General features: G+C 39.8%; 1 protein-coding gene and 1 long non-coding RNA gene across 7 annotated transcripts in view; one reads left to right on the plus strand and one right to left on the minus strand.

Moving 5' to 3' along the window:
- The window catches only part of LOC133497960 (ephrin type-A receptor 7), a 148,914-nt gene extending 124,540 nt beyond the window's left edge, over positions 1–24,374 (plus strand). Inside the window, exons 9-19 of one of the 6 annotated variants that reach the window (XR_009794169.1) lie at positions 1,370–1,425; positions 6,850–6,975; positions 8,339–8,524; positions 12,211–12,278; positions 13,619–13,735; positions 15,365–15,451; positions 15,764–15,916; positions 21,697–21,887; positions 21,969–22,133; positions 22,451–22,952; positions 24,056–24,374. Coding sequence is in view for 4 of the 6 variants with exons in the window: in XM_061814466.1 (XP_061670450.1) it covers positions 1,370–1,425; positions 6,850–6,975; positions 8,339–8,524; positions 12,211–12,278; positions 13,619–13,735; positions 15,365–15,451; positions 15,764–15,916; positions 21,697–21,887; positions 21,969–22,133; positions 22,451–22,565 (1,264 nt within the window). In the remaining 2 variants the exon portion in view is untranslated. Of the gene's footprint in view, positions 1–1,369; positions 1,426–6,849; positions 6,976–8,338; positions 8,525–12,210; positions 12,279–13,618; positions 13,736–15,364; positions 15,452–15,763; positions 15,917–21,696; positions 21,888–21,968; positions 22,134–22,450 lie in introns of all 6 variants that reach the window. The other 5 variants (XR_009794163.1, XM_061814466.1, XM_061814549.1 and 2 more) reach the window with 5 other exon arrangements.
- LOC133498309 (uncharacterized) lies at positions 6,087–7,661 on the minus strand. The gene is made up of 3 exons (XR_009794270.1): positions 7,587–7,661; positions 6,301–6,358; positions 6,087–6,223 (listed from the first exon to the last, which is right to left on the minus strand). It is a non-coding gene; the product is annotated as an uncharacterized LOC133498309 (long non-coding RNA).
- Positions 24,375–26,274: the final 1,900 nt, after the last annotated feature.

A 26,274-nucleotide genomic window follows, 5' to 3' on the forward strand; every position in this document is an offset into this window, starting at 1 on the left:
TTCAGTGGGATGCAGGGCCGTGAGCCAAGTCAAAATTTAAAAAGTCCAAAAAGAGTTGCCTTAAACACTTTAACAAGAAAGTGCCGTAGCAGTAAAAACAATATCAAGTGCTCGATGGATTAGTTTAAGCAGTTTTAATAAAACTTGAAGAATGTCCAAGTAGGTCTTGTATCCATTTTTCTGCCCTTTGAGGAAAAGGTTTTGACACCCCAGGCCAAAAGGCTACACTTTTATTTGTCCCCCCCACGTACACTTTTACTGAAGAAAATGACTGCTAGTAAACATAAAATGATGGAAAGCATTTCAAAACGCAATCCTACTGCATGTATTTTTTTTTTCCTCCTCAAAGATACTCCAAATGACTTTGCAGGGCCTATTTCATTTTTACCATACGATGGTTTATGTTCCCTTTCCACTTTGTGGTTCCATAAAATGTGTTTATCTGACACAATTATGATCCCTGTCAAAGTATGTGATGATTGTATCTATAAAAGCAGTTGATCTGGTATATAAACACCACAGTTAGGACATAGTGTACGTTCTGAGTGTAATAAAATGTGACTTTGTTTTATGTAATATATTTCGCATGTACAGTATTCAGTATTTGTAAACAATTGCATTATAGTGTATATGTGTGTGTGTATTTATGTACGTGTGTATAGATGTATATACTGTGTGGTATGTCTATACTGTATATGTATACAAAATTCAGACTATAATTCACTGAAGGTTTAACATTTTATTTTTTTCTTGGCTTGCTTTCTAGACATTTTACTAATCCAAGAAAGCATGCACACCAGCCAGAACGTCTGCTCATCACTTATTAATCTGGCTCTTCCAGTTTGTGCGTGTTTGTGTGTCTGTCGCAGTTGTGCGCAAGCATGCCAAGGTTAAGAGACAAGTTTAAATTTCTCTCTAAGCCATGAGGCCATCCAGTCAGAATTCTGAAAGTTTGCTCGTGTTTCGACAACCCCATGGCGACGAGCGCGTTGTGTAAAATGCACATCAATCAGTGTATGTTCAACAGTCTCATATCTATTTTAAACCAATCTGTGTGTGTGTGTGTTTGTGCGTGCGTATGTGTGTCTATGACTTGCTCAGTGAAATCAGAGAGAATTTCCACTTATTCAGCCTCAGATCCATCTCTTGCTCATCAGTGCCATTGCATCAAGGGGGGCCATCTGTATTACTCTTCTGTATCCTCCATCACCACGGTCGACACTCTCATTTTTGCTTTCTCCTCATCTCACAGTTATTGCACATTCCGTGTAAACGACTGCATTGCAAAATAAACAGCGTCTGGTGCTTGTTTGTTCCTCCCGATTGGGCTGGGGCACTCACTGATCTCTGTCTTTGTTTCGCTTTTTAGACAATGCGGCTACAGCAAAGCCTCTCAAGAAGGAGATGAGGAACTTTACTTCCAGTGTAAGTGACACTTGTACTTTATATTTTTCCCCCCTGTGCCGTAATCCATGTATACACATGCACACACATATCCATGTAGCCCTTGTGCAGCAGTGGTAATTCTTAATTATCAATGTGCATTCTTAGTTTAACTTTGAGCATACTGATGGAGCAGATTAGGTGGTGTGCAGAGCAGGATTTGATAGGGAGAGACTGAAATAAGGAGAGCAAGAAAGAGGGAGAAGGGGACAGAAAGTCAAAAGTGAGACATTGTGATTCCAAAACTGGCTGCTGTACACATTTCTTTTTAAAAACCTTGGTTGCTTAGCTCCCAGTAGACTTTAATTTTTTTATTTTTTATTTTTTTTTCCGGACAGTGACTGAATGGGGGTAGTGTGACATATCTTCTCCTGTTTCTGTGTGTGCATGGCAAAGCTTTGCTTAAGTGGTAATTGTGTTCCTAGAGTTTTGTTTTTGTGTGTGCACAGTTTTGCAAATGTAGTGTGTGTGTATGTGTGTGCTTGCTCATTTGCGTTATTTAATCTCCCAGCATGTTGAACCCTCAGGAGAGGTTTCGGAGCACTGTGGCTGATGAATAATGAGCCAAAGCCATGCGGCTGGGAATTAAATCTGCCCAAACAAAGACATGCCAGAAGCTGACGCACTTGCACACATTTGGCCTGATTTTCAAAGAAACGTTTTCATGGAGAACATGGAGACACACATAAATAAGCTCTAAGATGTATTTTTGTTCTCTTTAACCAGCGCACAGACACTCGACTCCCACGGGTTCATTTCTGGCTCACGACAGAGGAGCCTGCATTGCAGGATTAAAGTTTAGATTATCATATAGTAGATGTGTCACTGATGGTGGAGTGGTACACTCGCCTGACTTTGGTACAGGCAGGGTGGGTTCAGTATGTGCCCTGCGACTGACTGGCGACCAGTTCAGGGTGTAGTCCACCTTTTGCCCAAAGTCATCTGGGATAGGCTCTGGCTCTGCGCGACCCTGACCAGGATAAGCGTCTTGAAAATGGACGGATTATCATATACAGTTTTTTGATCGTGTTGCCTAAGCAATTGTTTCTCATCACTTACATATACTATGTAAAGTAATGGAATGCACCAATTTTTTTTGTGATCACGCGAGACCTGTCAATTATTTTCTCATCCTTGTCTAGGTAGTTTAGCAAAGTCCTTTTTCTTTTCAGGGTGTTTTTGCTGTCCTTTGCAAAGCAAGGATTCAACTTCAACACTGTTTTTTGTAGTAGCTTAGACTGTGTATACACTGAATGGACTTAAAGTATATAACTCTTGCTTGCCATGTGAATTGCCTCAAGTGGAAAGTCATAATTAACGATATATACTGCGCTGGTAAGTGCAAATTTGGTTCAGTTGTCAGTGGACTTGGAATGTTAATGCTAAAAACAATACACAACAGATCAGGCTTCTGTTATCATCTGAATTTTTGAAAAAAAAATGGAGATTGACTCAATGTGTATCTCCTGCTTATCCTGTACATGGATGCAAGTGTTAACTTACTGCGGCATGTAAGATTGTGCTATCATCTAACTATTTAAATATGAAGCAGTTTTAAAAATGGCATCTTGTGTTGTGTTTATGCGAATCCATTGTGTGACCTAGAAAGCAACCGTTGGGCACTCGTCGTGGGCACGGCCTGAACAGGATTAACGCTCATCTGCAGTCTGCTTTAATAAACCAGGTTTAGATATTGTTCATAGTGAATGCATGGAAAAAAATGCAAGACCAACAGAGTGGGAAAGCATCTGGGGAAATCATTGGGAAATAGGATCGAGATAGCGAGATGTGATAACACTATTGCATTTGGGCTTTTTGTCTAGAACAGCCATTGGCCCCTGGTTGTCCGCTGGCTGCATATGCATCATCTCTGTATGTGCCCACGATTAGGTGGATGCCATGTGATTTAGGGCCAACTTGTAATGATTCAAATTATAATGTGCCCACGGGCATGGCACTGGCTTGGTTGGTTGTTGGTCTCCACCTGGTGGTTCTCTTGTCCTCCTGTCTGGGATTATGTTTGTCAAATTCAGATGCTAGGACCTGGTGGTTTTGGCTGGTCTATGGTGATGGTCAGCCGTGCGGTGTATCTTTAGAACATTTAACCATTTTGACACTACAATGAATATGCTAAATTCCCAAAGGATGGTGTCGATTTTCTTATTACTCGTGTTAAATCGAGGACCAGGTACTCATACATGATCTATTACTGAGTTATTTGAAGAGTATGGTGTGTTGTTGAAATTGGTGTATTTGCATGACTTTACCAAGGTCTCTAATTGTCAATACCCGAAATAGTGTTCGTGTGGGGAAAAAGGCAACCCTTAATAAGGAAACTTTAGTCGAGTTTATTCTAATAAAGTCATGAAAAGTACTTTACACTTGTAAAGAGTGCATCTCGTGTATGAATTCTGGTACAATGTATTGTCCTTGAATTAATAAACAGGGATTTTGGGTGCATGCTCAAGTGCTGAATCGGTGGGTATGGATAATACATAAAGTATTTGGCCCCTGTTATCAAAGTTGCCCGTTCCTGTTCTACAGCGAAAATATTTGGGGTCATAAGTCCACAATTTACACAACCGTGTGTGCTTACCCTTCAGTTGCTCCTGGCATTGACACGGTTAACCCTGAAACAAATCAGCCAATGAAGCATGTCCGTGTCGGAGTATGTCTCTGAAGGGTCTGAGCCATTCCCAGGCTTGTTTCATAGGGCACACGGGCACCAACCCCTTTAGGTTTTAAGTTACGGCTGTGTTAGAAAACCCAATTTGTCAGAAAAGAGCTCTCAATCTTTTTCTCATATCTTGCCTTAAATTGAAAGGGTTTCCTTTGCTTTATAATAGGGATCTTACCTTTGTTGTCAGTGCACATACAAGCATATACGTATGTGTGTGGTTGTACACACATACATTTGTTAGTGCATGTGTGTGGGCACATGTGTGCTGGATCAATAAGCCGTTATGAGGTAGCCAGGGTAGGATCCCTTAGGTCGATCCAGAGCTGTAATCACATTTCAAAGCCCCTGTCCGGCTTTTGGAAAACCACCTGGCCTTTTCCTGGAAGATTATCTTTAACATGTCGTAACAAAGGTCATCTAATTGAGAGCTGCATTCTCCTGCTTAATGGTTATTGGCTGGGTGCTGGCCACTTTATTTGCTAGTTGTTAGTGCTCGGTAAACATAACCGGCAGTTGATAAAGGAAACGAGTCTCGCTGTGAAAATAGGTTTGTGTTTTGGGTTTTAGACGAGAGAAACAGTTGGGGTCAAGAGTAGTGCTTCAATTATCTGGAAACATTTTCAGTGGTCTCATTAACTTCACAGCAGCTCTGTTGCGGTCCTTGAGTGAAATCATCCAAGGTGATTGGATGTGATTACGTGTTTGGATTTCAGACAGAAGGTGTCTTACCTTGGATTTTGGTCCATGATTGCCTATAAATACATCAACTTAGTATTAAAATATAATTAGACTGTTTCATTTGGACGATTTCATTTCTGCTGACATTCATCCCCCATTTATTCCACTGAATATTATTCTTATTTTGCTTTGTATAAGTTTTCAAATGAGGTGTTTGTAAGATAACATTTTGAGGTGAGTGAAAAGACAAACAGCCTAGTTGAGGTGCCTATGATCGCAAAAGCCTTGTGGACGGAGCCCAAAGTCAGATTTACGCGGTCTGAGCCTTTCATCTTGCCACCTCCAGAGTTTGGCAAGGTCAAATCCGGAGATTTATGAAAAAGATTTAGACATGGTATTCATAATAAACATGTTTAACAATGTAGAAAGAAAATGGATGGATGGATGATAGAAAGTATAGTTCAGCGAGGCAAAAGGGAATCTTCATTGTAGGTTGTGTTTACTTATCAAAACCCCAATTAGCAGGTTAGACATTTGCAACAGGCTTTGAGTTATAACAAAAGAGTTTCAAAACACATCCTGGAGAAGGGTGTGAGGCAATTTCATGGTAATTATCTATCCATTTATGTTCTATCCGACTTTTCATCCCACCCTGGACAATCACATGCCACATATGGACAAACAACCATTCATACTGATATGCACTGACCAATTTGGAATCTTAAGTTAAACTCAGAAGCGTCCTTTAGGATGTGAAAGGAAGCGTAAAAGCACACAGAAAAATCATAGGGAGAACTCAGAAATGAGACAAAAATGTTCCAACAGATTAAAACATTACTTTTCCAAACTATGAGCCACCTGCTCACCACTCTTCGGTTATGCTGCCATTATGTCAATCATGCAGAAGAAAAATGTTGTTGCTGTAGCTAATAAAATTCTTGGTAAAATCATTAAACAAGAAAGTGGTTTGGGGCAAAGTGTTTTAATCAGTCTTGCAAAAGGGATTTCATTGTACTACAAGCAAATAGTTGCTTCCAGAAACATATGAACAGTGAGCCCATTTCTTTGTATGCTGAAAGCAAATGTTGGAGATCAAAAGATGAATTTGAGATGATTAACTTTTTCCAACATGATAGGAAGGTTAAAGATTTAAGAAAGATCGGATTTGTGTGTGATACAAAACATAATGTACAAGCTCCTCTCTCATGCATTGTGAAGGTAATGACAATGCTTGATCTTGCATGGGTCAGGATTATTAATCAATATTGATGATGCAATGCAAGATTGCCAGAGCAAAATGAACTCAGACAACTACAGAAATGTTTTGTCTTCCCGGGAAGATAAAAATGCAGACAAACTGATTGGAAGGTTCTTCATCATCCAACAAGACCCAACAGTCGTTCTCAAAACAACAGAGGGGTTCTGCAGAAGAAATATAAAGTTTTAGAATTGACAAATCAATTTCCAGGCTTCCACTCTATCGAGAGCACTCATTTTACCTGCTGAAGTGTAGACTGAAGGCAGTAAATAACAACTGAGAGTGGCTGTGACGAAATCCTGGAAAAGCAAAAGAAGAATGCAACAATTGGGTCATTGGAAGCAAAGGTTTTTCTAAATAATACTTTATCGCATCTGACCATCCTTTATATTTGTAAGTCGATCTGTTCCAATAAATAAATCATCGCATATACTGTAGATCTGTTCTGTTAAAAATAATTGTCTCACATTCATCTAGTGATTTTAAAATCAAATGTTTTCTATAAAAGTGATTAGCCACACTAGAAAATTGGTGACATGTCACAATTCTCTGGAATTTTGAAGTTGCACTAAATGGTTTTCTCCTGCTGACACAGTAAAGCAAGTAAAGCAGTGTAGTGCCAAACATCTTAGATAATCAATGGAATCATTTTGAAGGTAGTTTGAAATAATTTGCTGCAGCCTCTATTTTTTTCCAATCAGAGAACACACCAAAAATGGCAATAAAAAAATCTGTTTTCATTTCTTGTTGTTAGTAATATACATGTTGATGTGTGTTCATACCTCTTCAGTCAAGATTCCCACACGGAGGACCTACATTGACCCAGAGACATGTGAGGACCTGCTGCAGGCCATCCATGCCTTTGCCAAGGAGTTGGACAACTCCAGCATTAAGATTGAGAGGATTGTGCACACGGGTAATGACTCAACTAAAAGTATATTCATTTCACTTTTGTCTATAAAAAAGTAATTATGAAAGTATACATTTTTGGCATGCTATGCCCTCACGCTGTAATTTAGCCAAGTTAAATCAGTGTCTTCAATTCTACTTTGATAACAACTTGACCTACTTGTAATAACTTGCGCTGTTGTTCATTATAAAATATACATTTTATAGTGCTTCTACTAAGAAATATGCACTCATCAGCCACAACATGGGGTACACCAGTACAAGCGAATTACATCCAGTAAGAGCTTTTGCAAAAAGTATGCTTATGATAATGTTTTGACTTTGCACTTGTATTGAAATGTACTACACTGTACACGGTACTTCTCAAAAAGATGATGCCCAGCATAAACGCCACTGTAAACTCCAAATGCCTTATGTAATATTTGATGAGTGACAACTTCTCCAAATGGAGATTCATGCAGTTCTTGTATTCCATCAGGGATATTTTTTCAGACCCACCCGCAATCGGCAAAAGTCTGCAATATCGAGACTGCATCACAAATGTTTTATTTCATATACTTTTACCCCTTCCACATGCTTTAAAAACAACTTATTAAACAAGCTTCAAGTATTCCTTACCACCTGTTCTCACCCTCCCGCTTGCACGGTTCTTCAGCTTGCTTCAAGCTGTTTGTCATTTCCTGGTGAAGTTTACTGTAAAACACAATTCTTAACCATTGTTATATACATTTAAACACCAGTTTTCAATCAAAACATATTTTTTTTGTAAGAATTGTGTTTCAGCTTCATGCGAACAGAGCAAAACACAATAGGTTAATGGACGATAGCATAGATGTGATAGTAAGTACATCTTCAAATGAATTAATCAATAACATACGGACATAGCATAAAACAACACTGACGGGCTTTTATTCATGCAGTATACTCAATGATTAAAGGAGCTTAATTGGGTGGTACAAGCGGAAAGTCGGAAGACAATAAGACTTTGGGATGTTATCTCCTCTTATTCTTGCTCTTAGTTATGAAGCATTAATTCCAGTACACCTCAGTGTTTGCCGTCCAACATGTTGTGATAGAACATGATACTACAATAAACAAGTGTAAATGTAAGTACTGTAAAATAAAATTACACAATAAAAAAAATAAAACGATAGCCTAAATATTCACGATATAAAAGTGACATGAATGATGGATGACCTGCAATGAAATGATGAAACCTACCACATAATAGCAAATATTGTAATTCGAATTGGATTGTCTTTTTTTTTTAATCCATAAATCTATTCTCCACGTCCTTGTCCAATCTCTTGCCGTTTATGCACACTTTTGTATAGGGCTTTGACTTTTGTTTGTCTTACTCCCCCGAACAGGCGACTTTGGAGAGGTGTGTCGTGGCTGTCTCAAGCTACCCAGCAAAAGAGAGCTGCCTGTGGCTATCAAAACCTTAAGAGCAGGCTGCTCAGAGAAGCAGCGGCGCTCGTTCCTCAGTGAGGCTGGTATCCTCGGGCAGTTTGACCACTCCAACATCATCAGACTGGAGGGCGTTGTCACTACTGGTAAGCGACATTAGGGAAGGAATCTCTGGTTAAGATTAAACGAAGCTTTGGGCTCATCCTTAGTATCCAAGGATCAAAATGTGAATGGAATTCATCTATTACTGAAAGGAAGAACAAGAAGCGACAAGTGTAATGTGGCAACTTGTAGCATTGGAGAGGCTGTAACAAGGAGAAGTGGCTATTGAAAATGGGCTCAAAAGAAGAGAGTGGAATTAGTATTTCAATATATGGTGTGCAAAGAGGGTCAACCTTTGGGTAAGTGAGGAAAGAAATGAAAATGGCAGTAGAAAATGCTCTGTACAGCAGAAAAGGGGAAGAAGATTGGAAAGACTGCCCAGACACTGTGATCACTTCAACATCTCATGCACGGAGGGAATCAACACTCACAGCGAGGAAGACCATTCTCAACGGTGGAAGAGGAGAGAAGGTGTAAGTGTGTAGCGCAAGTGCTTGAATTGAACACCCCGCGCTAATAGCCGAGCGATGTAAGGGCCCAGACAGATCGCGATTGACACCCCGCTGTGAAAACAGGATGGAAAGATAAACCTGAGGCAGGAAAGCGACGCTAGAGACCAAGATGATCTGGTATGAGGTGGAGGTTAATGGCAAAGGCAGGTGAGGGGAGACGCTTAAAGAGTTTGTAAAGTTTTTATGATGTTGGCGTGTGTGCAGGCATGGGCAGGGTGCCTGGACACTGTGCTCAGCAGGATGGCAGCAGATGTGCAGGGTACAGTAATTGGTGCTAGAGACTCAGTGGGACCCTGGATGCACTCCAATCTCACCCTTTCGCATACACACGTGCACTCGCATGCGCGCAATTGGTGTGCATGTCACACAAATACAAGGCTGGCATGCTCTTCACTTGCAATGCACACAACTGCTATTCACTCCCATAAAAAGTAGACATATATGCTGTTTGGCTATGAATCACCTGGTGTAAGTCCCGCTAACATGAAAGTCATTAGTGTCGCAAACACATCAGTAAATATTTTTGCAGAAACCACAATTTTATATGCGCTGTTGTAGAACCTCTTCATCATATTGTTTCTAAATTTTCTAATCATTTCCTCTATTTTATGATCGTTTGCCTCTTCTAGTTAAATGAGAACGGCACTTTTGTGTGATTATTTAGTCTATGTTCACAATAATATTAATGGTATACATTTCCTTATACATAATGTGTTTGTAATGTAGCTCTTCTACTTTAGTCCTTTTGACTGTTCAATGTCGCCTTGTAAATATCAACTATCAGCCCCCTTCTACTTTATTTTAATTTTATCCAGATAGCATTTTCCACAAAGTGGAATTGCAAATTGAGTCACCTGCTTATACTCTGTAGTCAAATATAAAATACAGAATCACAATATTTTACAGTTACTACAACAAATACGAATCAAGTCGGGTAAAATAAAAATGATAAGGTCATTCCATCAGTCTGCCAGTAAGGTTACGTCAACTTGGGTATTTTGCTAAGGTTAACGCACCCCTGCAAAGTTTTTAATAGGTGTACACTTGTTGATTGAATAATTCTAGACCTTTTACAATTTTTTATTGGCAAAGGAATATATTTAATGCGTCATACGCCATCCTTTGGCTGTGATTCAAGGCCCAGTAGGAACATGGACGTCATTTAGATGGAAAAGCTCCCTCCCTCTCCGCCGTCTTCACTGACGTGCCCACCACTTTCATAACCCATTTGCTCCACCTTTTTTTCCAAACAGCGCCAAGATTATAGGTAATGGGATTAAATAAAATGCAAGAAATTGTTTTGTTGCTTTTTTTTTTTTTTTTTTTTTTTTTAAGGAACAGCAGAGGAACCTGTTGCAGTACAAGTGGTGCGCTTACATTTGCTGATTGCCAGCAGCTATTTTCAGCCTTGCCTGCAATGGCTGCTTCTCTGCTGGCTGTGTCATGATCTCAGATGTATGATCCAATTATGTCAGTACAGGTGTAGCTCAGCTAAGGCATTTTCATCTGATGAAAAGTATGGACACCGCTCAAGAAAATATGATTTGGAAAATTTACTTGACATCTTTGTATTTGCGCAGTCCTTGTGTCTTTTCTATCATAAAAACGAGATTTTTGGTGTTTAGTACTGTAGTAATAAAACTGAGATTGTATTGGAGAAGGACCTTACATTTGCTTGCTGGTTGTGTGTATGTGCTATTGTATTTGAACCACACAAACAAACTGCAGAATTTAAAAAATGGCAAGAGGCTAAAATCTAAAAGGTCCATCTTAAACTACATTCACTTTGTTCCATAACCGTAACCAGTTTTCATGAAATCCCAAGGGTTGTTTTATGGAGCACATTACTTTACTAGCTGTTGACGGCATTCCTGTTTATGAAATTAAGAACTTTAAAAACTTATGGCAGATCATTTCACTCAAATGTTGCTATGTAGAGAATATTGTGTCTCCTGTGAATACCGTGGGGCATTTAAGCAGAGAAACTAATAACAATATTTATACAATTTGATGAGAGAAGAGAAGAGATCAAAACTAAACTAATAGCCCTAGCAGAAAAGCCACTTCAGCCAGTTTGTTGGAACTTTTATTTGAACAGCAATGCACTATTCTGCCAATACCTCTGGCTATTCGAGGGAATAGAAGATTAAATTAAAGGTATAAAATTCACCTGACCGTCGAGGCACATGGATTATTAATTTGAAGACAAACAATAATCCATTGGTGCCAGCTTCCTCATCTAATTCATGCATTTTTTTAAACCTTGCGATGTATATTGCCCTTGCATGATGAATAAATTCATATTCCCTAGCCACAACATATTCTGAGAGAGAGAAAAATCTGCCTTAGCAAAAATTTAATTCTCATTCTTAATCGACTGTCAACGTGGTAGCTTGTTCCCCCGCATAGTCACTATTTGGAATTCGCAAACTCACCTATTTGCTGAAATGCTACACCATGTTTTATCTTTCTTTTGCTCTTTCTAAAATGCACTAAGATGCAATGAGATGGAATCAAAGCCCTGTTTAATAAAAAGTAAGTCCTACATTTTGCGGCTTCTTGGCACCACAGAATTTTGAAGCGACCTCCGGATGAAGAGATAAGATCTGTATTGGAGAAGCTAATTTTAGTCTTGGGCCGGATGGATTTCAAAATCATATTCGTCTGTGGTGGGGTTTACAGTTTGTGGAATGATTGTGGTTTAAACTATTAATAGAGTCAATTATCGAGATTTTGGGGGCATCAATTACTCATAGTTTTTCCACTATTGACAGTATTGCTCAGTCCCTTCACAGGAGATTGCGCTGTTATTCTTCCAACACTTTCTCAACCCTCTTTTCTTCCTGTCGCAATGCATTTCATAGCACTGCAGGATCACTGCCTCCTGTTTTGGGATGTGCAGCGTATTGTGTGCATAATATACAGGAACATGTACTCGGATCTTGTTGGTGTTTGCGCATGTGTGTCGAGTGAGTGTTTAAGGCTGCTTAAACTTGCTGAGACAGCCAGGGTACCACACAGGTTCTCCCAGCTTCGCCACAGTTCACTGAGTGAAGAATGGCTTTGCCACAAATCCTGCAGCGCTGGCAAGAGGACTCAGCTCACTTTATTCTACCTCTGTGCCTGAATATATCTCTATTACTTCACCAACAGTATATACTGTTTCCCTCCTCTACATTTGATCTTAGGGTAAATTTTCTCATTTTGTTTGTGTTCAGGTAACACCATGATGATCATAGAGGAGAGCATGTCTAACGGGGCCTTGGACTCCTTCCTTAGGGTAAGGGTAAGGGTCTGTATTTATATTCGGGACATGCTTTGCAAGCATAGCAGAACAGTGGAAACAAAAAAAAAAAAAATGCCGTCATTAAGTATAGCAATTGCAATTGATGTTTTTATTTGATAACGCAAACACAGCCTCAGCTGAAAACAGACTCTAAATATTTAATAATGACAGCTATGAATACTGTAATAGTAGCGATGGATCAAGCTAGTCAGGACTGGATTGGGCTGTGGAATAGTGAGGAGTCCATCTGCCTCAGAGTCGAGGGGTTCCTTGTTCAAAATTAAACTGTCCCCCCTGTGGTTGCATTTTTTTTTTTCCCAGAGTACTCCAGCTTTCTCCCACATCCCAATAACAAGCATTTTGGGTTATCGTATTTTCCGCACTATAAGGCACACCTAAAAGCTTTTAATTTTCTCAAAAGCCAACGGTGCGCTTTATAATCCGGTGCACCTTATATATGGATCAATACTGAGCCTTTAGTGCAGCTCCATCTAATGGATGCGTAACCCCAGCCTCTACTGTCGCAGCTATTCTATGTGCCTTATAATGTGGTGGGCCTTATATATGAAAAAAGTTTTAAAATATGTCATTGATTGTAGGTGTGCCTTATAATGCGGAAAATACGGTACTTGAAGACTTGTCTGTGTGTGAATAATGATTGCCATTTGTTGTGGACTAATCCAAGATGTAACCCGCCACTTGCCCAAATTCAACTGCATTAGGGTCTAGACACCCTAATAAGAGTAAGAATAGAATATGGGTGGATTTTCCAGACATTAGCAGCTACAGAACATAACTTTGTTGATAGAAAAATGTACTCGAGCAAATTAAAGTTCCAGTGCATCTCAAAAGTTCTTGAATGATGGCAAATCACTTTTATTTATCACGTAACCTTATTTATATGCCCTAACGTGTAGTATTGTTCATTGCCAATGTTAATGGGTTACCCTTTCGTTAAGGGGTATTTTTGCTAATATATAATTTGAACCTAATTTTTCACCATTTCAGGGCTTGGGTTTGTTTACGTATAATGGAATATATGCATGATTGCTCACAAATGAGGTGATTTAACTGAAAGATGCTCTAAGCTGGTATTGTGCTCCTCTGCTCTCTGAACCACCCTCGTGTGGTTTATAATGATTTGAATTAATGGCCTGCTTTGTTTTTATTCACCCAATGAAGACATTGAATTGCATCCGTTTGAGGTCAATACAATACTATAGTAACGAACGGGTCGCTCCTTGTGGCTCTATTCCAAAAGCAGAAGCTTTCGTCATTCTCAATTTCTTTCCAACTCTTCCATTCACGCTGTCCTTTCCTTTTAACACTCAAAATCACAGAAACATGAGGGTCAGCTGAGCGTAATGCAGCTGATGGATATGCTGACTGGTGTGGCATCGGGGATGAAGTACCTTGCCGAAATGGGCTTTGTTCACAAACGCCTGGCTGCACACAAGGTAAGAGAGCGAGTAGTGTGGTGGGCGGTAATAGACTACAGTGTATAGGCTGATGTATGTCTCAAAAGAAGTTTTCCTTTGGCAGCCGTCGAGAATACAATTTGTCCTTGTCTCCAACCGTGTTTGACAGTCATTTGTCACTAGCTTATTTGAGGAATACATGAAGCTGAAAATGACAAGACAATACTGTCAAAATCATTTTGTCACGAGGATTTGCACTGTCAGTCGGTTCCTCTTTAAAAAGAAGCCAAGCTGTCAAACCGCAAATGCGCTTGTTGCACTTTTCTAAACGCTCAATCCTGGCCTCGTGAAGTAAGAGTTTTGCCTACCACCGTACTGTCACCTTATGATTTAAACCACATTTAAAGAGCAAGGTTGGTTCAAAATGTATTTTCCGCTCGTTGTGAGTGCTCAACAATTCTTCACTGTAGTTGGGCAAAATGTTTAGGATAGCCTTATAAGAACCCCCCCAAAAAATATCTTGACAAACAACAGTCACTCACATTTGAAAAATATACAAGTGTCATGTTCGCAGAAAAAATTGCAGGTGGGATTAGGGATGGAATCTCAAGACTTTAAAATAATTTACTGGATTAGTATAACATAACTGTAAATTAAAAATAAAATGAACAAATATATAACTCAGAAATGATCATTTCCAATTTCAATTTATATTAGTAGAACATGATATAAAACGGTATTTAAAATTCTTCAATAAAAATTCTTGATCTGACAAACTTTATCTGAAGAAAAGTTAAATGCACTGGCCTGTCAAGGAATAAACACGAACGGTCTATACCTGCCATGTTTTGAAAATGCTGAACGTTTAGTTCAAGATAATCGGCATTAGTGGCAACAAGCTAGCAATACATTTTAACAAACATTCCTGTCAACAATCGTGATGTATTGTTATAATCTCGCGTAATTTACGGCGGTATCTATTGTTGATCCATTGATGAAAGTAGATCTTTATATTCCTAAAGAATGTAAAGAATGTAGAAGGGAAAAGTTTTCAACTTCAAGATAAACATGTACCTTGAGGAAAATAACCGTTCGCATTTAGATATATGAACAAACTAGTCTAACATTAGAACTTAGATCAAGTCAAAGTATATCATAATCTCATACTTATAGTTAGATACTGAAACATTACCTGTGTTATAGCCCAGAAATGTTTACAGTGTAACTCAATTTCCTTTGGCGAGGCTCATGATGCTGATAACTTTCAACATAAATGCGCTGGCAGTACATGAAGCAGCCCTGAAAATGCGCTTTGGCATCACTTCTGATCATGCTCACAACGATTAACTTGCATTTCCTGTTTTTGGGTGAATTTTGATTGTTTAGGTGCAGGCTTGTTTTGTTTACAACGTTTATGAAATAAACACGTAAATTAATGTCAAGACTATAAAAAAGTAAGCGACGTCTTTCAATATCTATTTTTTTCTACTCGTAACAAATTTGGCGCGTGTGATTTTTCGTGCTCGACTGTGCAGATTTGCGAGCATGAAGGCTCGCGAGCACAGTCGCGCTCATCAAATGTGGGTGAATGCAAGCAATGTTTTCTCTATTGCCTACATAGAAATAAAGATTTACAGTGTCATGTATGTTTGCACTCCTGGTGTAAAGGTCCTGGTTAACGCTAACCTTGGCTGCAAGGTGTCTGGTTTCAGACCTCTTCAAGAGGATAAAATAGAAGCAATCTACACTACACTGGTAAGAAATCTTTACGTGTCTCTTTCTTTTATCCTAAATATGGAATAACCCCCCTTAACTTTTGATTAAGCACCCTCAATCTTGATATTTTTATCGAGATTTGGATCAAATCATTAGCCATCAGGTTTATTTGATCTCGCACAATTTTACCGGTACGAAAATAGATGAAAAGGTAAACAATTCTGGATTATCTGAATCACTTAAAGGTGAATCTTGTTCTAGGTGTCTTCATTTTCTGAAAGTAACACATGTTTGAAGCCTTTCAAAGAAGATTTATTAGTGTGAACCTTGTTATCCTCTATTACTGAATAGCATGGAGGGAAGAGCGTAGTGCTGTGGACTGCTCCAGAGGCCATCCAGTACCATCGTTTCTCCTCTGCTTCAGATGTCTGGAGCTTTGGTATCGTCATGTGGGAGGTCATGTCCTACGGGGAGAGACCCTACTGGGATATGGGTAACCAGGATGTAAGTAGATGAAGAGACATAAAAGTGCTATTTTGGTGATTCAGTCTATGAACTGAAATAATTTCATTAGATAATGGGGTGAGTAGAGAATTGTCCATTTTGGGATAGTTCAAAAGTTTTTTTTTTTTTTAATTAATTTTGATATCTCTTCAGCCCAACTCTTCCCACTTTGAGACGTCCATTTTACATCTTTTCTGATACTGGTATGGTGCTTGACATTTCTTCCAATTCCCTGTTAAATTGCACCAACAGCGCATAGACCTTATTCACTCTATTTTTATTTGTCACCTCCGTCCACGTCAATGAACTGTGTGTCCATAGCCACCTGCGATCTTATTAGCAGAAAGCAAAGAAGTTACAGTCACTCTAAAAGATTTTTCTAGCTCTAAGCCTCCACTTTAAGTCCCCATCAGCTCCATAACCAATCCTTTTTTCTCCTAAGTAAGCAGTGACCTCTTTCCAGTGGACCTCCGTCTGTCCCTCCTCCAGTGCCATCCTGTTTTTGAAAAGTGTTGGAAAAATCCCTTTTTAAAGTTTAGGTTCGTCTTAAATATGCTCATTTTTTTTTTCTATTTCAAGGCTTGAAAAGATTGTGCTCGATGGGACTCCCCCCTGCTCCTATTATTTCCAAGTAAATGTAGAAGCTTGCTCAGTTTTGCCCCCCCCCCCACACACACACACTTTTGGGCCTTTAAAATGGTTTAATTTTACTTTCTAGTGAAAGCTAGCCCTCTTTTCACAGTAATATATTCCAATTTAATACTACAATGCAAACTATTAAAACGTATGAAGACAGAATGTGTCTTGCTGATATGTGTGTAAATTGCAGTCAGCATAATATGGATCGAATATGCAGGTGCAGGCTCAAAAAAAGCAACCCATTATTACTCTGTTCCAATTTTGAATGTACAAAATTAATATGCATGAGTTAATCAGCAGGTGCAAGCAACCCATTTTTTTAATAACAGATCTTTTTCAGTACCCTATCACAAAGCTCGACAAAGTTTCTTTTCCATCTGGTGCATATTATCAAACTTTCCATTTGCAGGGGCAAAGGCCAATGCTTGTACAGTTGCTGGGATATGAATCCGCTTTGAAATGATACATTACTGTATATCATCACAGAATTCTTGCTTGGCCTGTCCACCAGTAATTCATTGTGCCCTTTAACTCGCTGGCTTTGATTAAATGGAAAATGTCAAATGCTGAAAAGCATTTTATGAATGCGCTTTAGGGAGGTGGGAGCTGAAGGAGGCAAATGCGGGAGGAGATTGGCAAGATTGAGGCGAGAGACTTTTTTAGGAAATAATCTTCTTCTTCTTCTTTTCCTTTCGGCTTGTCCCGTTAGGGGTCGCCACAGCGTGTCATCTTTTGCCATCTTAGCCTATCTCCTGCATCTTCCTCTCTAACCCCAACTGCCCTCATGTCTTCCCTCACCACATCCATAAACCTTCTCTTTGGTCTTCCTCTCGCTCTTTTGCCTGGGAGCGCCATCCTCAGCATCCTTCTACCAATACTCACTCTCTCGCCTCTGAACATGTCCAAACCATCGAAGTCTGCTCTCTCGAATCTTGTCTCCAAAACATCCAGCTTTGGCCGTCCCTCGAATGAGCTCATTTCTTATCCTATCCACCTGGTCACTCCGAGCGAGAACCTCAACATCTTCATTTCTGCCACCTCCAGTTCAGCTTCCTGTTGTTTCTTCAGTGCCACCGTCTCTAATCCGTACATCATGGCCGGCCTCACCGCTGTTTTGTAAACTTTGCCCTTCATCCGAGCAGACACTCTTCTGTCACATAACACACCAGACACCTTTCGCCAGCTGTTCCAACCTGCTTGGACCCGTTTCTTCACTTCCTGACCACACTCTCCATTGCTCTGTATTGTTGACCCCAAGTATTTGAAGTCGTCCACCCTCGCTATCTCTTCTCCCTGTAGCCTCACTCTTCCCCCTCTACTTTTCTCATTCACGCACATATATTCTGTTTTACTTCGGCTAATCTTCATTCCTCTCCTTTCCAGTGCATGTCTCCATCTTTCCAATTGTTCCTCTGCATGCTCCCTGCTTTCACTGCATATGACAATATCATCTGCGAACATCATGGTCCAAGGGGATTCCAGTCTAACCTCATCTGTCAGCCTATCCATTACCACTGCAAACAGGAAGGGGCTCAGAGCTGATCCCTGATGCAGTCCCACCTCCACCTTAAATTCCTCTGTCACACCTAAGGCACACCTCACCATTGTTCTGCTACCATCATACATGTCCTGTACTATTTTAACATACTTCTCTGCCACACCAGACTTACGCATGCAGTACCACAGTTCCTCTCTTGGTACTCTGTCATAGGCTTTCTCTAGATCCACAAAGACACAATGTAGCGCCTTCTGACCTTCTCTGTACTTTTCCACGAGCATCCTCAAGGCAAATAATGCATCTGTGGTACTCTTTCTAGGCATGAAACCATACTGTTGCTCGCAGATACTTACTTCTGTCCTGAGTCTAGCCTCCACTACTCTTTCCCATAACTTCATTGTGTGGCTCATCAACTTTATTCCTCTATAGTTCCCACTGCTCTGAACATCCCCTTTGTTCTTAAAAATGGGAACTAGAACACTTTTCCTCCATTCTTCAGGCATCTTTTCGCCCGCTAGTATTCTGTTGAATAAGTTGGTCAAAAACTCCACAGCCATCTCTCCAAATTGCTTCCATACCTCTACCGGTATGTCATCAGGACCAACTGCCTTTCCATTTTTCATCCTTTGTAGTGCCTTTCTGACTTCCCCCTTAGTAATCATTTCCACTTCCTGGTCCTTCACTCTTGCCTCTTCAACTCTTCCTTCTCTCTCATTTTCTTCATTCATCAACTTCTCAAAGTATTCTTTCCATCTATTTAGCACACTACCGGCACCAGTCAACACATTTCCATCTCTATCCTTAATCACCCTTACCTGCTGCACATCCTTCCCATCTCTATCCCTCTGTCTGGCCAACCTGTAGAGATCCTTTTCTCCTTCTTTCGTGTCCAACCTGGTGTACATGTCTTCATATGCCTCTTGTTTACCCTTTGCCACCTCTACCTTTGCCCTACGTCGCATCTCGATGTACTCCTTTCGCCTCTCCTCAGTCCTCTCAGTATCCCACTTCTTCTTCGCTAATCTCTTTCCTTGTATGACTCCCTGTATTTTGGGGTTCCACCACCAAGTCTCCTTCTCCCCTTTCCTACCAGATGACACACCAAGTACTCTCCTGCCTGTCTCTCTGATCACCTTGGCTGTCGTCGTCCAGTCTTCCGGGAGCTTCGGTTGTCCATCGAGAGCCTGTCTCACCTCTTTCCGGAAGGCCGCACAACATTCTTCCTTTCTCAGCTTCCACCACATGGTTCTCTGCTCTACCTTTGTCTTCTTAATCTTCCTACCCACCACCAGAATCATCCTACATACTACCATCCTATGCTGTCGAGCTACACTCTCCCCTACCACTACTTTACAGTCAGTAACCTCCTTCAGATTACATCGTCTGCACAAAATATAATCTACCTGCGTGGTTCTACCTCCGCTCTTGTAGGTCACTATATGTTCCTCCCTCTTCTGGAAATAAGTGTTCACTACAGCCATCTCCATCCTTTTTGCAAAGTCCACCACCATCTGCCCTTCAAAGTTCCTTTCATGGATGCCGTACTTACCCATCACTTCTTCATCGCCCCTGTTTCCTTTACCAATATGTCCATTACAATCTGCACCAATCACAACTCTCTCGCTGTCTGGGATGCTCAGAACTACTTCATCTAGTTCCTTCCAGAATTTCTCTTTCAACTCTAGGTCACATCCTACCTGTGGTGCATAGCCGCTAACCACATTATACATAACACCCTCAATTTCAAATTTTAGTCTCATCACTCGATCTGATACTCTTTTCACCTCCAAGACATTCTTAGCCAGCTCTTCCTTTAAAATAACCCCTACTCCATTTCTCTTCCCATCTACTCCGTGGTAGAATAATTTAAACCCTGCTCCCAAACTTCTAGCCTTACTACCTTTCCACCTGCTCTCTTGGATGCATAGAATATCAACCTTTCTCCTAATCATCATGTCAACCAACTCCTGTGCTTTTCCTGTCATAGTCCCAACATTCAAAGTCCCTACACTCAGTTGTAGGCTCTGTGCATTCCTCTTTTTCTTCTGACGCTGGATCCGGTTTCCTCCTCTTCTTTGTCTTCGACCCACAGTAGCTGAATTTCCACCGACGCCCTGCAGGTTAGCAGTGCCGGGGGCGGGCGTTGTTAACCCGGGCCACGACCGATCCGGTATGGGATTCTTTAGATGAACGCTCATATTTGTTTGGCACAGTTTTTACGCCGGATGCCCTTCCTGACGCAACCCTCTGCATTTATCCGGGCTTGGGACCGGCCTACAGATTGCACTGGTTTGTGCCCCCATAGGGCTGCATTTTTTTTTTTTTTTTTTTTTTTTTTTTTTTTTAGGAAATAATACAACTGATAAATGTAATTTTTATGATTATACCCTCCCTTGTATTCTGTCCTTACAGAAGAGAATAGTTCTCAGAGTGATTCAGGAGAGGGATATATGCATTGAAATTCCCGAGGTGTTATGGTAAATAGTTTTTGAATAGGAACAGCGTTTGCTCGATGGAGGGGAAAGGACCATTGAGTAAGTCCAGAGGAAGGTGGTCAGGCTCTCGTGTTTGAGACAAGCGAAAAATGTGAGCTTTATTAAAATAGATTGCAGAGGTGGAACCCAAATTAACATTTTGCTTATCTTTGAGACAAAGTTAGATTTCAAAGAGGAGATTGATCGATCATCTTTATTTGGAGAGGCGTTAATTCAAAACTTTCATAATTACTTTCTAATATTCTGTAGTAGTGAAAGGGTGGCCTGCATCGTAATGACAGTATTAAATGTTACCCTGACGGGTATGCAATTCTATGTACTCTACAGACCCTTTCCAAAAAAATATCATGGAAAAGTTTTTTGTTTTTTTTTCTCCAGGATTCCGTTCAAAAAGTTAAACTTTCAAGGATTATAGGTGCAGGGCCCATGATTTAAACAATTTCAAGTATTTATTTTGATCATTTGGGCTTCTAGCTCTTAAAACCAACAAAATCAGGAATAAAAATAAAATAAAATAAAATACTATGACAATTTATTTCTCAGTTTTGTAGAAAAAGAGAGAAAATGATGGTCACATTAACTCAACTAAATTTTGGTACTTTCAATACGGTACGTTAATCTTACTTACTTCTGTGAATTTAGTTCATTGTCAAATTGTGTTGATGTATCAAATACAAAACCAGTTATGGATAAATTGATTTGTACTTCAATCTGTTCTTTTATTATGTAATGTTGGATCAGGGGGCTGCAATGTTAGCAGGTTGGATAAGCAATAAAAAACCAATGCAGTTCAGAAGTACAGCCTTTTGTATTAGAGCTCATTATATTCTGCTACTGTAGCAAATTAAGTGGCTATTGACTATAAACAGTGTAGTGCAATGAAAAACAGTCTTTAAGGCAAAGTGGTGAGTAAGTTAGTCATTATCATTATTTCTCTTTCAGGGAATGATTTGTGCTAAATCTCCTACTCCAGGCAATAAATATTATAATGGTCGTTCAAGCAAGAACTTTTTCCACATAAAATCACATTTCCCCATAGGTGCAGAACATTGGAGTCATACTCCTTGGGCCATTATTCAATTAGTATTACATTTCCCCTGAAATGAAAAAACTAATTTGCTTTTTGTTTCCCACCATCTGTGATGTAGGTGATCAAGGCCATTGAGGATGGTTTCAGGCTCCCTGCACCGGTCAACTGCCCTACACATTTGCATCAGTTGATGCTTGACTGTTGGCAGAAGGAGAGAACAGAGAGACCCAGCTTTAGTCAGATCCATTCAGCGCTCAGCAAGAGCATTCGCTCGCCTGACGCAATTGGCTCCTCTACGTTGGCACGGAGGTCGCATAACGTTACAAGCTGCAAACACCTCTACTTTAACTTTCTGTAGACTCATAATACCCCTTTTTGCTCTTCTGTTAGGACCCTTAGTTCCTCCATAACACTAGCAGAGAGGCCTCTACCCACCTTCCCATCGTTTAACTCAGTTGGAGAGTGGTTGGATGCCGTGGACATGGGCCGATACAAGGACAACTTCACTGCTGCAGGATACTGTTACTTGGAGTCGGTGGCACGGATGACCGTCCAGTGAGTAGCTATGCACCAATATCTCACAGTGACCTTTAGCTGCCTTTTTGTATTGCTCTCTGGTATATTACTCACAATGAATAGTTACAGGCCTGTTGCTGATGTCCTTTTGAAAAGGAAAGTGATTTTACTTAAACTCTTTTGTGTGAAAACAAATTTTGCAAAATTTTGCCAATACAAAGAGATTTACATTCACGCTAGAGCACATTGGTAAACCCTGTTGTATATAAAGCTGTTATTCTGTTGCTCTATTTATTGTTTCCAAATTGTCTATCCAGTTAATTACTCTTGGACAATAATGAACTGTATTTTCGCAGAGATGTACTGAGCCTCGGCATCACTTCCCTGGAGCACCAGAAATTGATCCTGGCCGCCATCCAGACCCTAAGAGCCCAGGTCATCCAAATGCACGGGCGCGGCGTGCAAGTGTAACAAACCCCCAAAGGCACTGCTACTGCAGTCCCACAGGTACACGCAGATGATGGATGGTAGATGGAGACGAGGCAAGAGAGACTGTCTTTCCGGGTAAAGGATAGATACACCTCTATTTACTCCTTTTCCCCCTTCTTCCTCATGCTTTCTGCAATTCCCTCCTTTATTTTTGCAACAAAGCCCTTCAGAGACAAGCACCAGTCTCTCTGGTGATGGCGGGAGGGCAGAGGAGTGATGTCATGTGACTTTTTTGTGACCTCTATCTGCACTTTGACCTTCAAAAACTGTGTCAGCGAAATCGCCATGGCGATCGAAGACACCAGAAAGATAGTCTCTTCCAGAATGGTGATGCCTGAGCTGTGGGGGGCTGTCGAAGGACTCTAAAAGGTCACTGGACTACTTTTTCTCCCTTTACCACAGTAACTATTATTATTATTATAATATTATGATTTTTTTAAAGTACTGTTTACTGGCCTTGAGTCAAGACAGACAAAAACACTTCTCCACTGGCTGCTTTCACTTGAAATAAGAAGGGACATAATCTAAGGATGTGAAATGGCGTCACAATGCCAGAACTGATCTCGTATCAGATGGTGAAGGGATATCTTTGAATATTAAAAATGGCAGACTTGTAATCCACAGACTCAACGCAGCAGCTGTCAATAGTTATAAAGCCTGAGCTATCCCATGAAAAAGGGTCCAACAGTTTGAATTTAGTATTTTAATGAGGCCTGCAAAAACACTTTAAGTGAATAGGGGTTGATGTACTGCTAGAGTAAAGTCTGCTGACAAGGCTGAATAGAGTTATAGCCGAAGGAATGATGGACTGAACTTTCAGGAATACCAGCCGGGGTGTTTTTTTTTTTTTTTCCCCCTTACTGAAGGCGAATAAAGCTGGCGGAGTGGGGGGGGGGGGCACATCAAGTAAAAGAGTTGTGTGTTTCGTTACCCTTAATTTATGTCACTGTCTGGTTCACTACTTCTCATTTTATTCTCTTTATCTTTCTCTCAAGCTGTCTTCTATGTGCAAATTAAATATTTAATTTCCCCTTTAGCCCATATGTCATCTTGTTAATCCTCCTCTCCAAAGGCTTGCTTCTGACCATAAGTACTCTAAGTAAACTCAGGTCAACTCTGGAAGATGACCCAAATCTCATATTTATTTGTTTAACAATAACCTCTATAGCTAATTTTAAAATACAGGTTAGGATGGTTAATTTAAAGTATTCAATGTAAAGTAAAAATTTAGTTGGCTAATTACGACTGTGACATATTGAACAACATGTTTTATATGAGACTAACAGTGGGGGATGTGAGCTGTATGCACACAGTATCTGTGTACTCATGAAGAGTTTAGTCCGTTATCATTGGATGTGGTGTGCTTGAATACAGTATTAGAATGTCATAACGATGTTCTTTTTTTTTGTCGCAATTGCAACGTGTTTTTCCATAACTGTTGGGTATCACGTTCTGTGATTTTCTCTGTACAGTAACCTGCCTCCTCGCCTTTTCTGAAATGTTATGGGAGGCTTGAAAGAGAGCGTTCAGCGAGGCATGAGCGGATGATCATATTTGACACTGGACCGAGATTTTTGATTGAAATCATGTAACCGGTTTGTATTTGCCAGAAAATACAGTTTGCGTTGTTCTGCTTGTTTTTGTTTTGTTTCCCAGTAGTCGTCAAAATAAAGAAACTCGGGCAGACAGCTGACAAATTATAAACTTTTACTTCAGCGGGTGACTGCAAGGCCTCACGATTCAACAGTCACAAGGTAAATATGAAGAAAGAAGTTTACTATTTCAGTCACACATACATACATACCTATACAGTACAAACAAAATGCATCTTCATGCATTGACATGCACAAAAAAATGGGACCTTGTTGCCATAGTAAATGAAATGTAAAATGTTTCCTCTTTGCCCACCTTTTACCATTATATGTTTAATACTGTAAATATGTACTTGAAAATGCTAAATCTATTTTTATAATTTGTTTGAAGAACAATGTGTTGAATATAATATCTGCTCACTGTGTATGGGGTTATTTGTTTGAATTTAGGGCCATGGCCGATAAACTCTGGTGTTTGGAATATTTAAAAAAAAAAAAAAGTTTTTTTTGTTAGTTTTTGATGATTTTTATCCATGAGAAGAAATTCTAATGGCTGTTACCCTTATGAAATGTGTTATTAAAAAATCTCCAATACAAGCAAATGTATCGTTCATCATGTTTCTTCTTTCAGTATTGCCTTTCCAATTTAAATATATACATTTTGAATTTTGCAAGATTTCAACTCTGCGAACAGATCAACTTACTTATTTTATAGTTCCTGAGGGACCATATTATACAATGCATATTATATCTGCAAGTAGTTGAAGGATAATTCAGCAAACTGGCATAAGAATGTTACAATTACATTCACGTCACTGTGTAGAATATAATACACATGGAACAGAACGTCATGTTGATGATTATGTCAACATTGAATATTTTCTTCACAATGACTCCTTCATTTTAAATTGTGTGAAGTCTACAAAACAATTCCAGATTAGTAATGATGCTCCGACCCATTTCGAGTTCTTGACTCCCGGGTTATTGTCACGACTGTCCTGTACGTTTCCGACATATTCAAAACAATGAGTGGCAGAGCACTGTTATGTACTCCAATGGTTTTTAGCTCATCCACCATCAGCTGTTGTTTTTCATATAGTACTCAAAATGTAATTCACGATGAGTAAATGTCCACAAATTGGGATATTCCCACACACAATTTTATGGCAGCAGTCATGTACAGTATTCTTGAGCATTGTATGCATTTGCACCCTAAAATAATTTATAGTCAAAGCCAACAGTTTAGTATTTTAACCATCGCCAGAATAAAGAATACTCTGGTAATGCAAGGCCTATTATAGGTAAAAATGGCATAAAATTTAACTGTTAGGAACAGGAGTATTTAGCCCACAGTATACCACTGTCTAAACAAGTTACACTCCTACACTGTCTTCCTTTCAAGAAAATGGGATAATTTTGTTGTTTTCCTGAAGAAAGGAGATTTAATATAAATGTTGAGTTTGTTATTCTAATACAAACTCTCCCAATTTCACATAAATCAGATCCTACTTCACTTTAAAATACTGCATTGTTTATATAGCACTCATTCATGTATAAACATCAACTATGCATTATTTTTTACATAATTGAACTAACTATAGAATCCATTTGCTGCACATCTAAAATTGATAACACCATAACAAATTGTGAGCAAAGTGTAAAAAGAAAAAAATACACCAACAAATAATAAATATACACTACCAATATGCGGGGCCTCGAATTGGCAAGGGCTCACTGTATGCTCTCATTTCTACTTATGCTGCAAAGAAACCAGCCAGTGGCCTTGGGAACAAACTCCTTCTCCCATTACGTTCACCTGAGCTGCTTGTACTTGGATGTGTTACAAGGTTAATGCCTTTTAATCCATTTACTCTCAAATTCAACTTTCGGTTACTTCGCCAAGGATACTTTTCCAAGTTCGCGGTTCTCTCTCACACTCTGGCTGAATTAACGTGAACTTACTAAATCCTTCTCTCGGGGAGTGGGGTTATATTACTTACTACTTTATTATGCAACACCCACATTCCGACCAGTGCTGAGCGTATGGGATATTATTGTGAATGCAAATTGGCGTTGTGGTGGACTGCTGCGGGCAATTG

The sequence above is a fragment of the Syngnathoides biaculeatus genome, chromosome 1 (assembly GCF_019802595.1).
Source record: "Syngnathoides biaculeatus isolate LvHL_M chromosome 1, ASM1980259v1, whole genome shotgun sequence".
Lineage (NCBI taxonomy): Eukaryota > Metazoa > Chordata > Actinopteri > Syngnathiformes > Syngnathidae > Syngnathoides > Syngnathoides biaculeatus.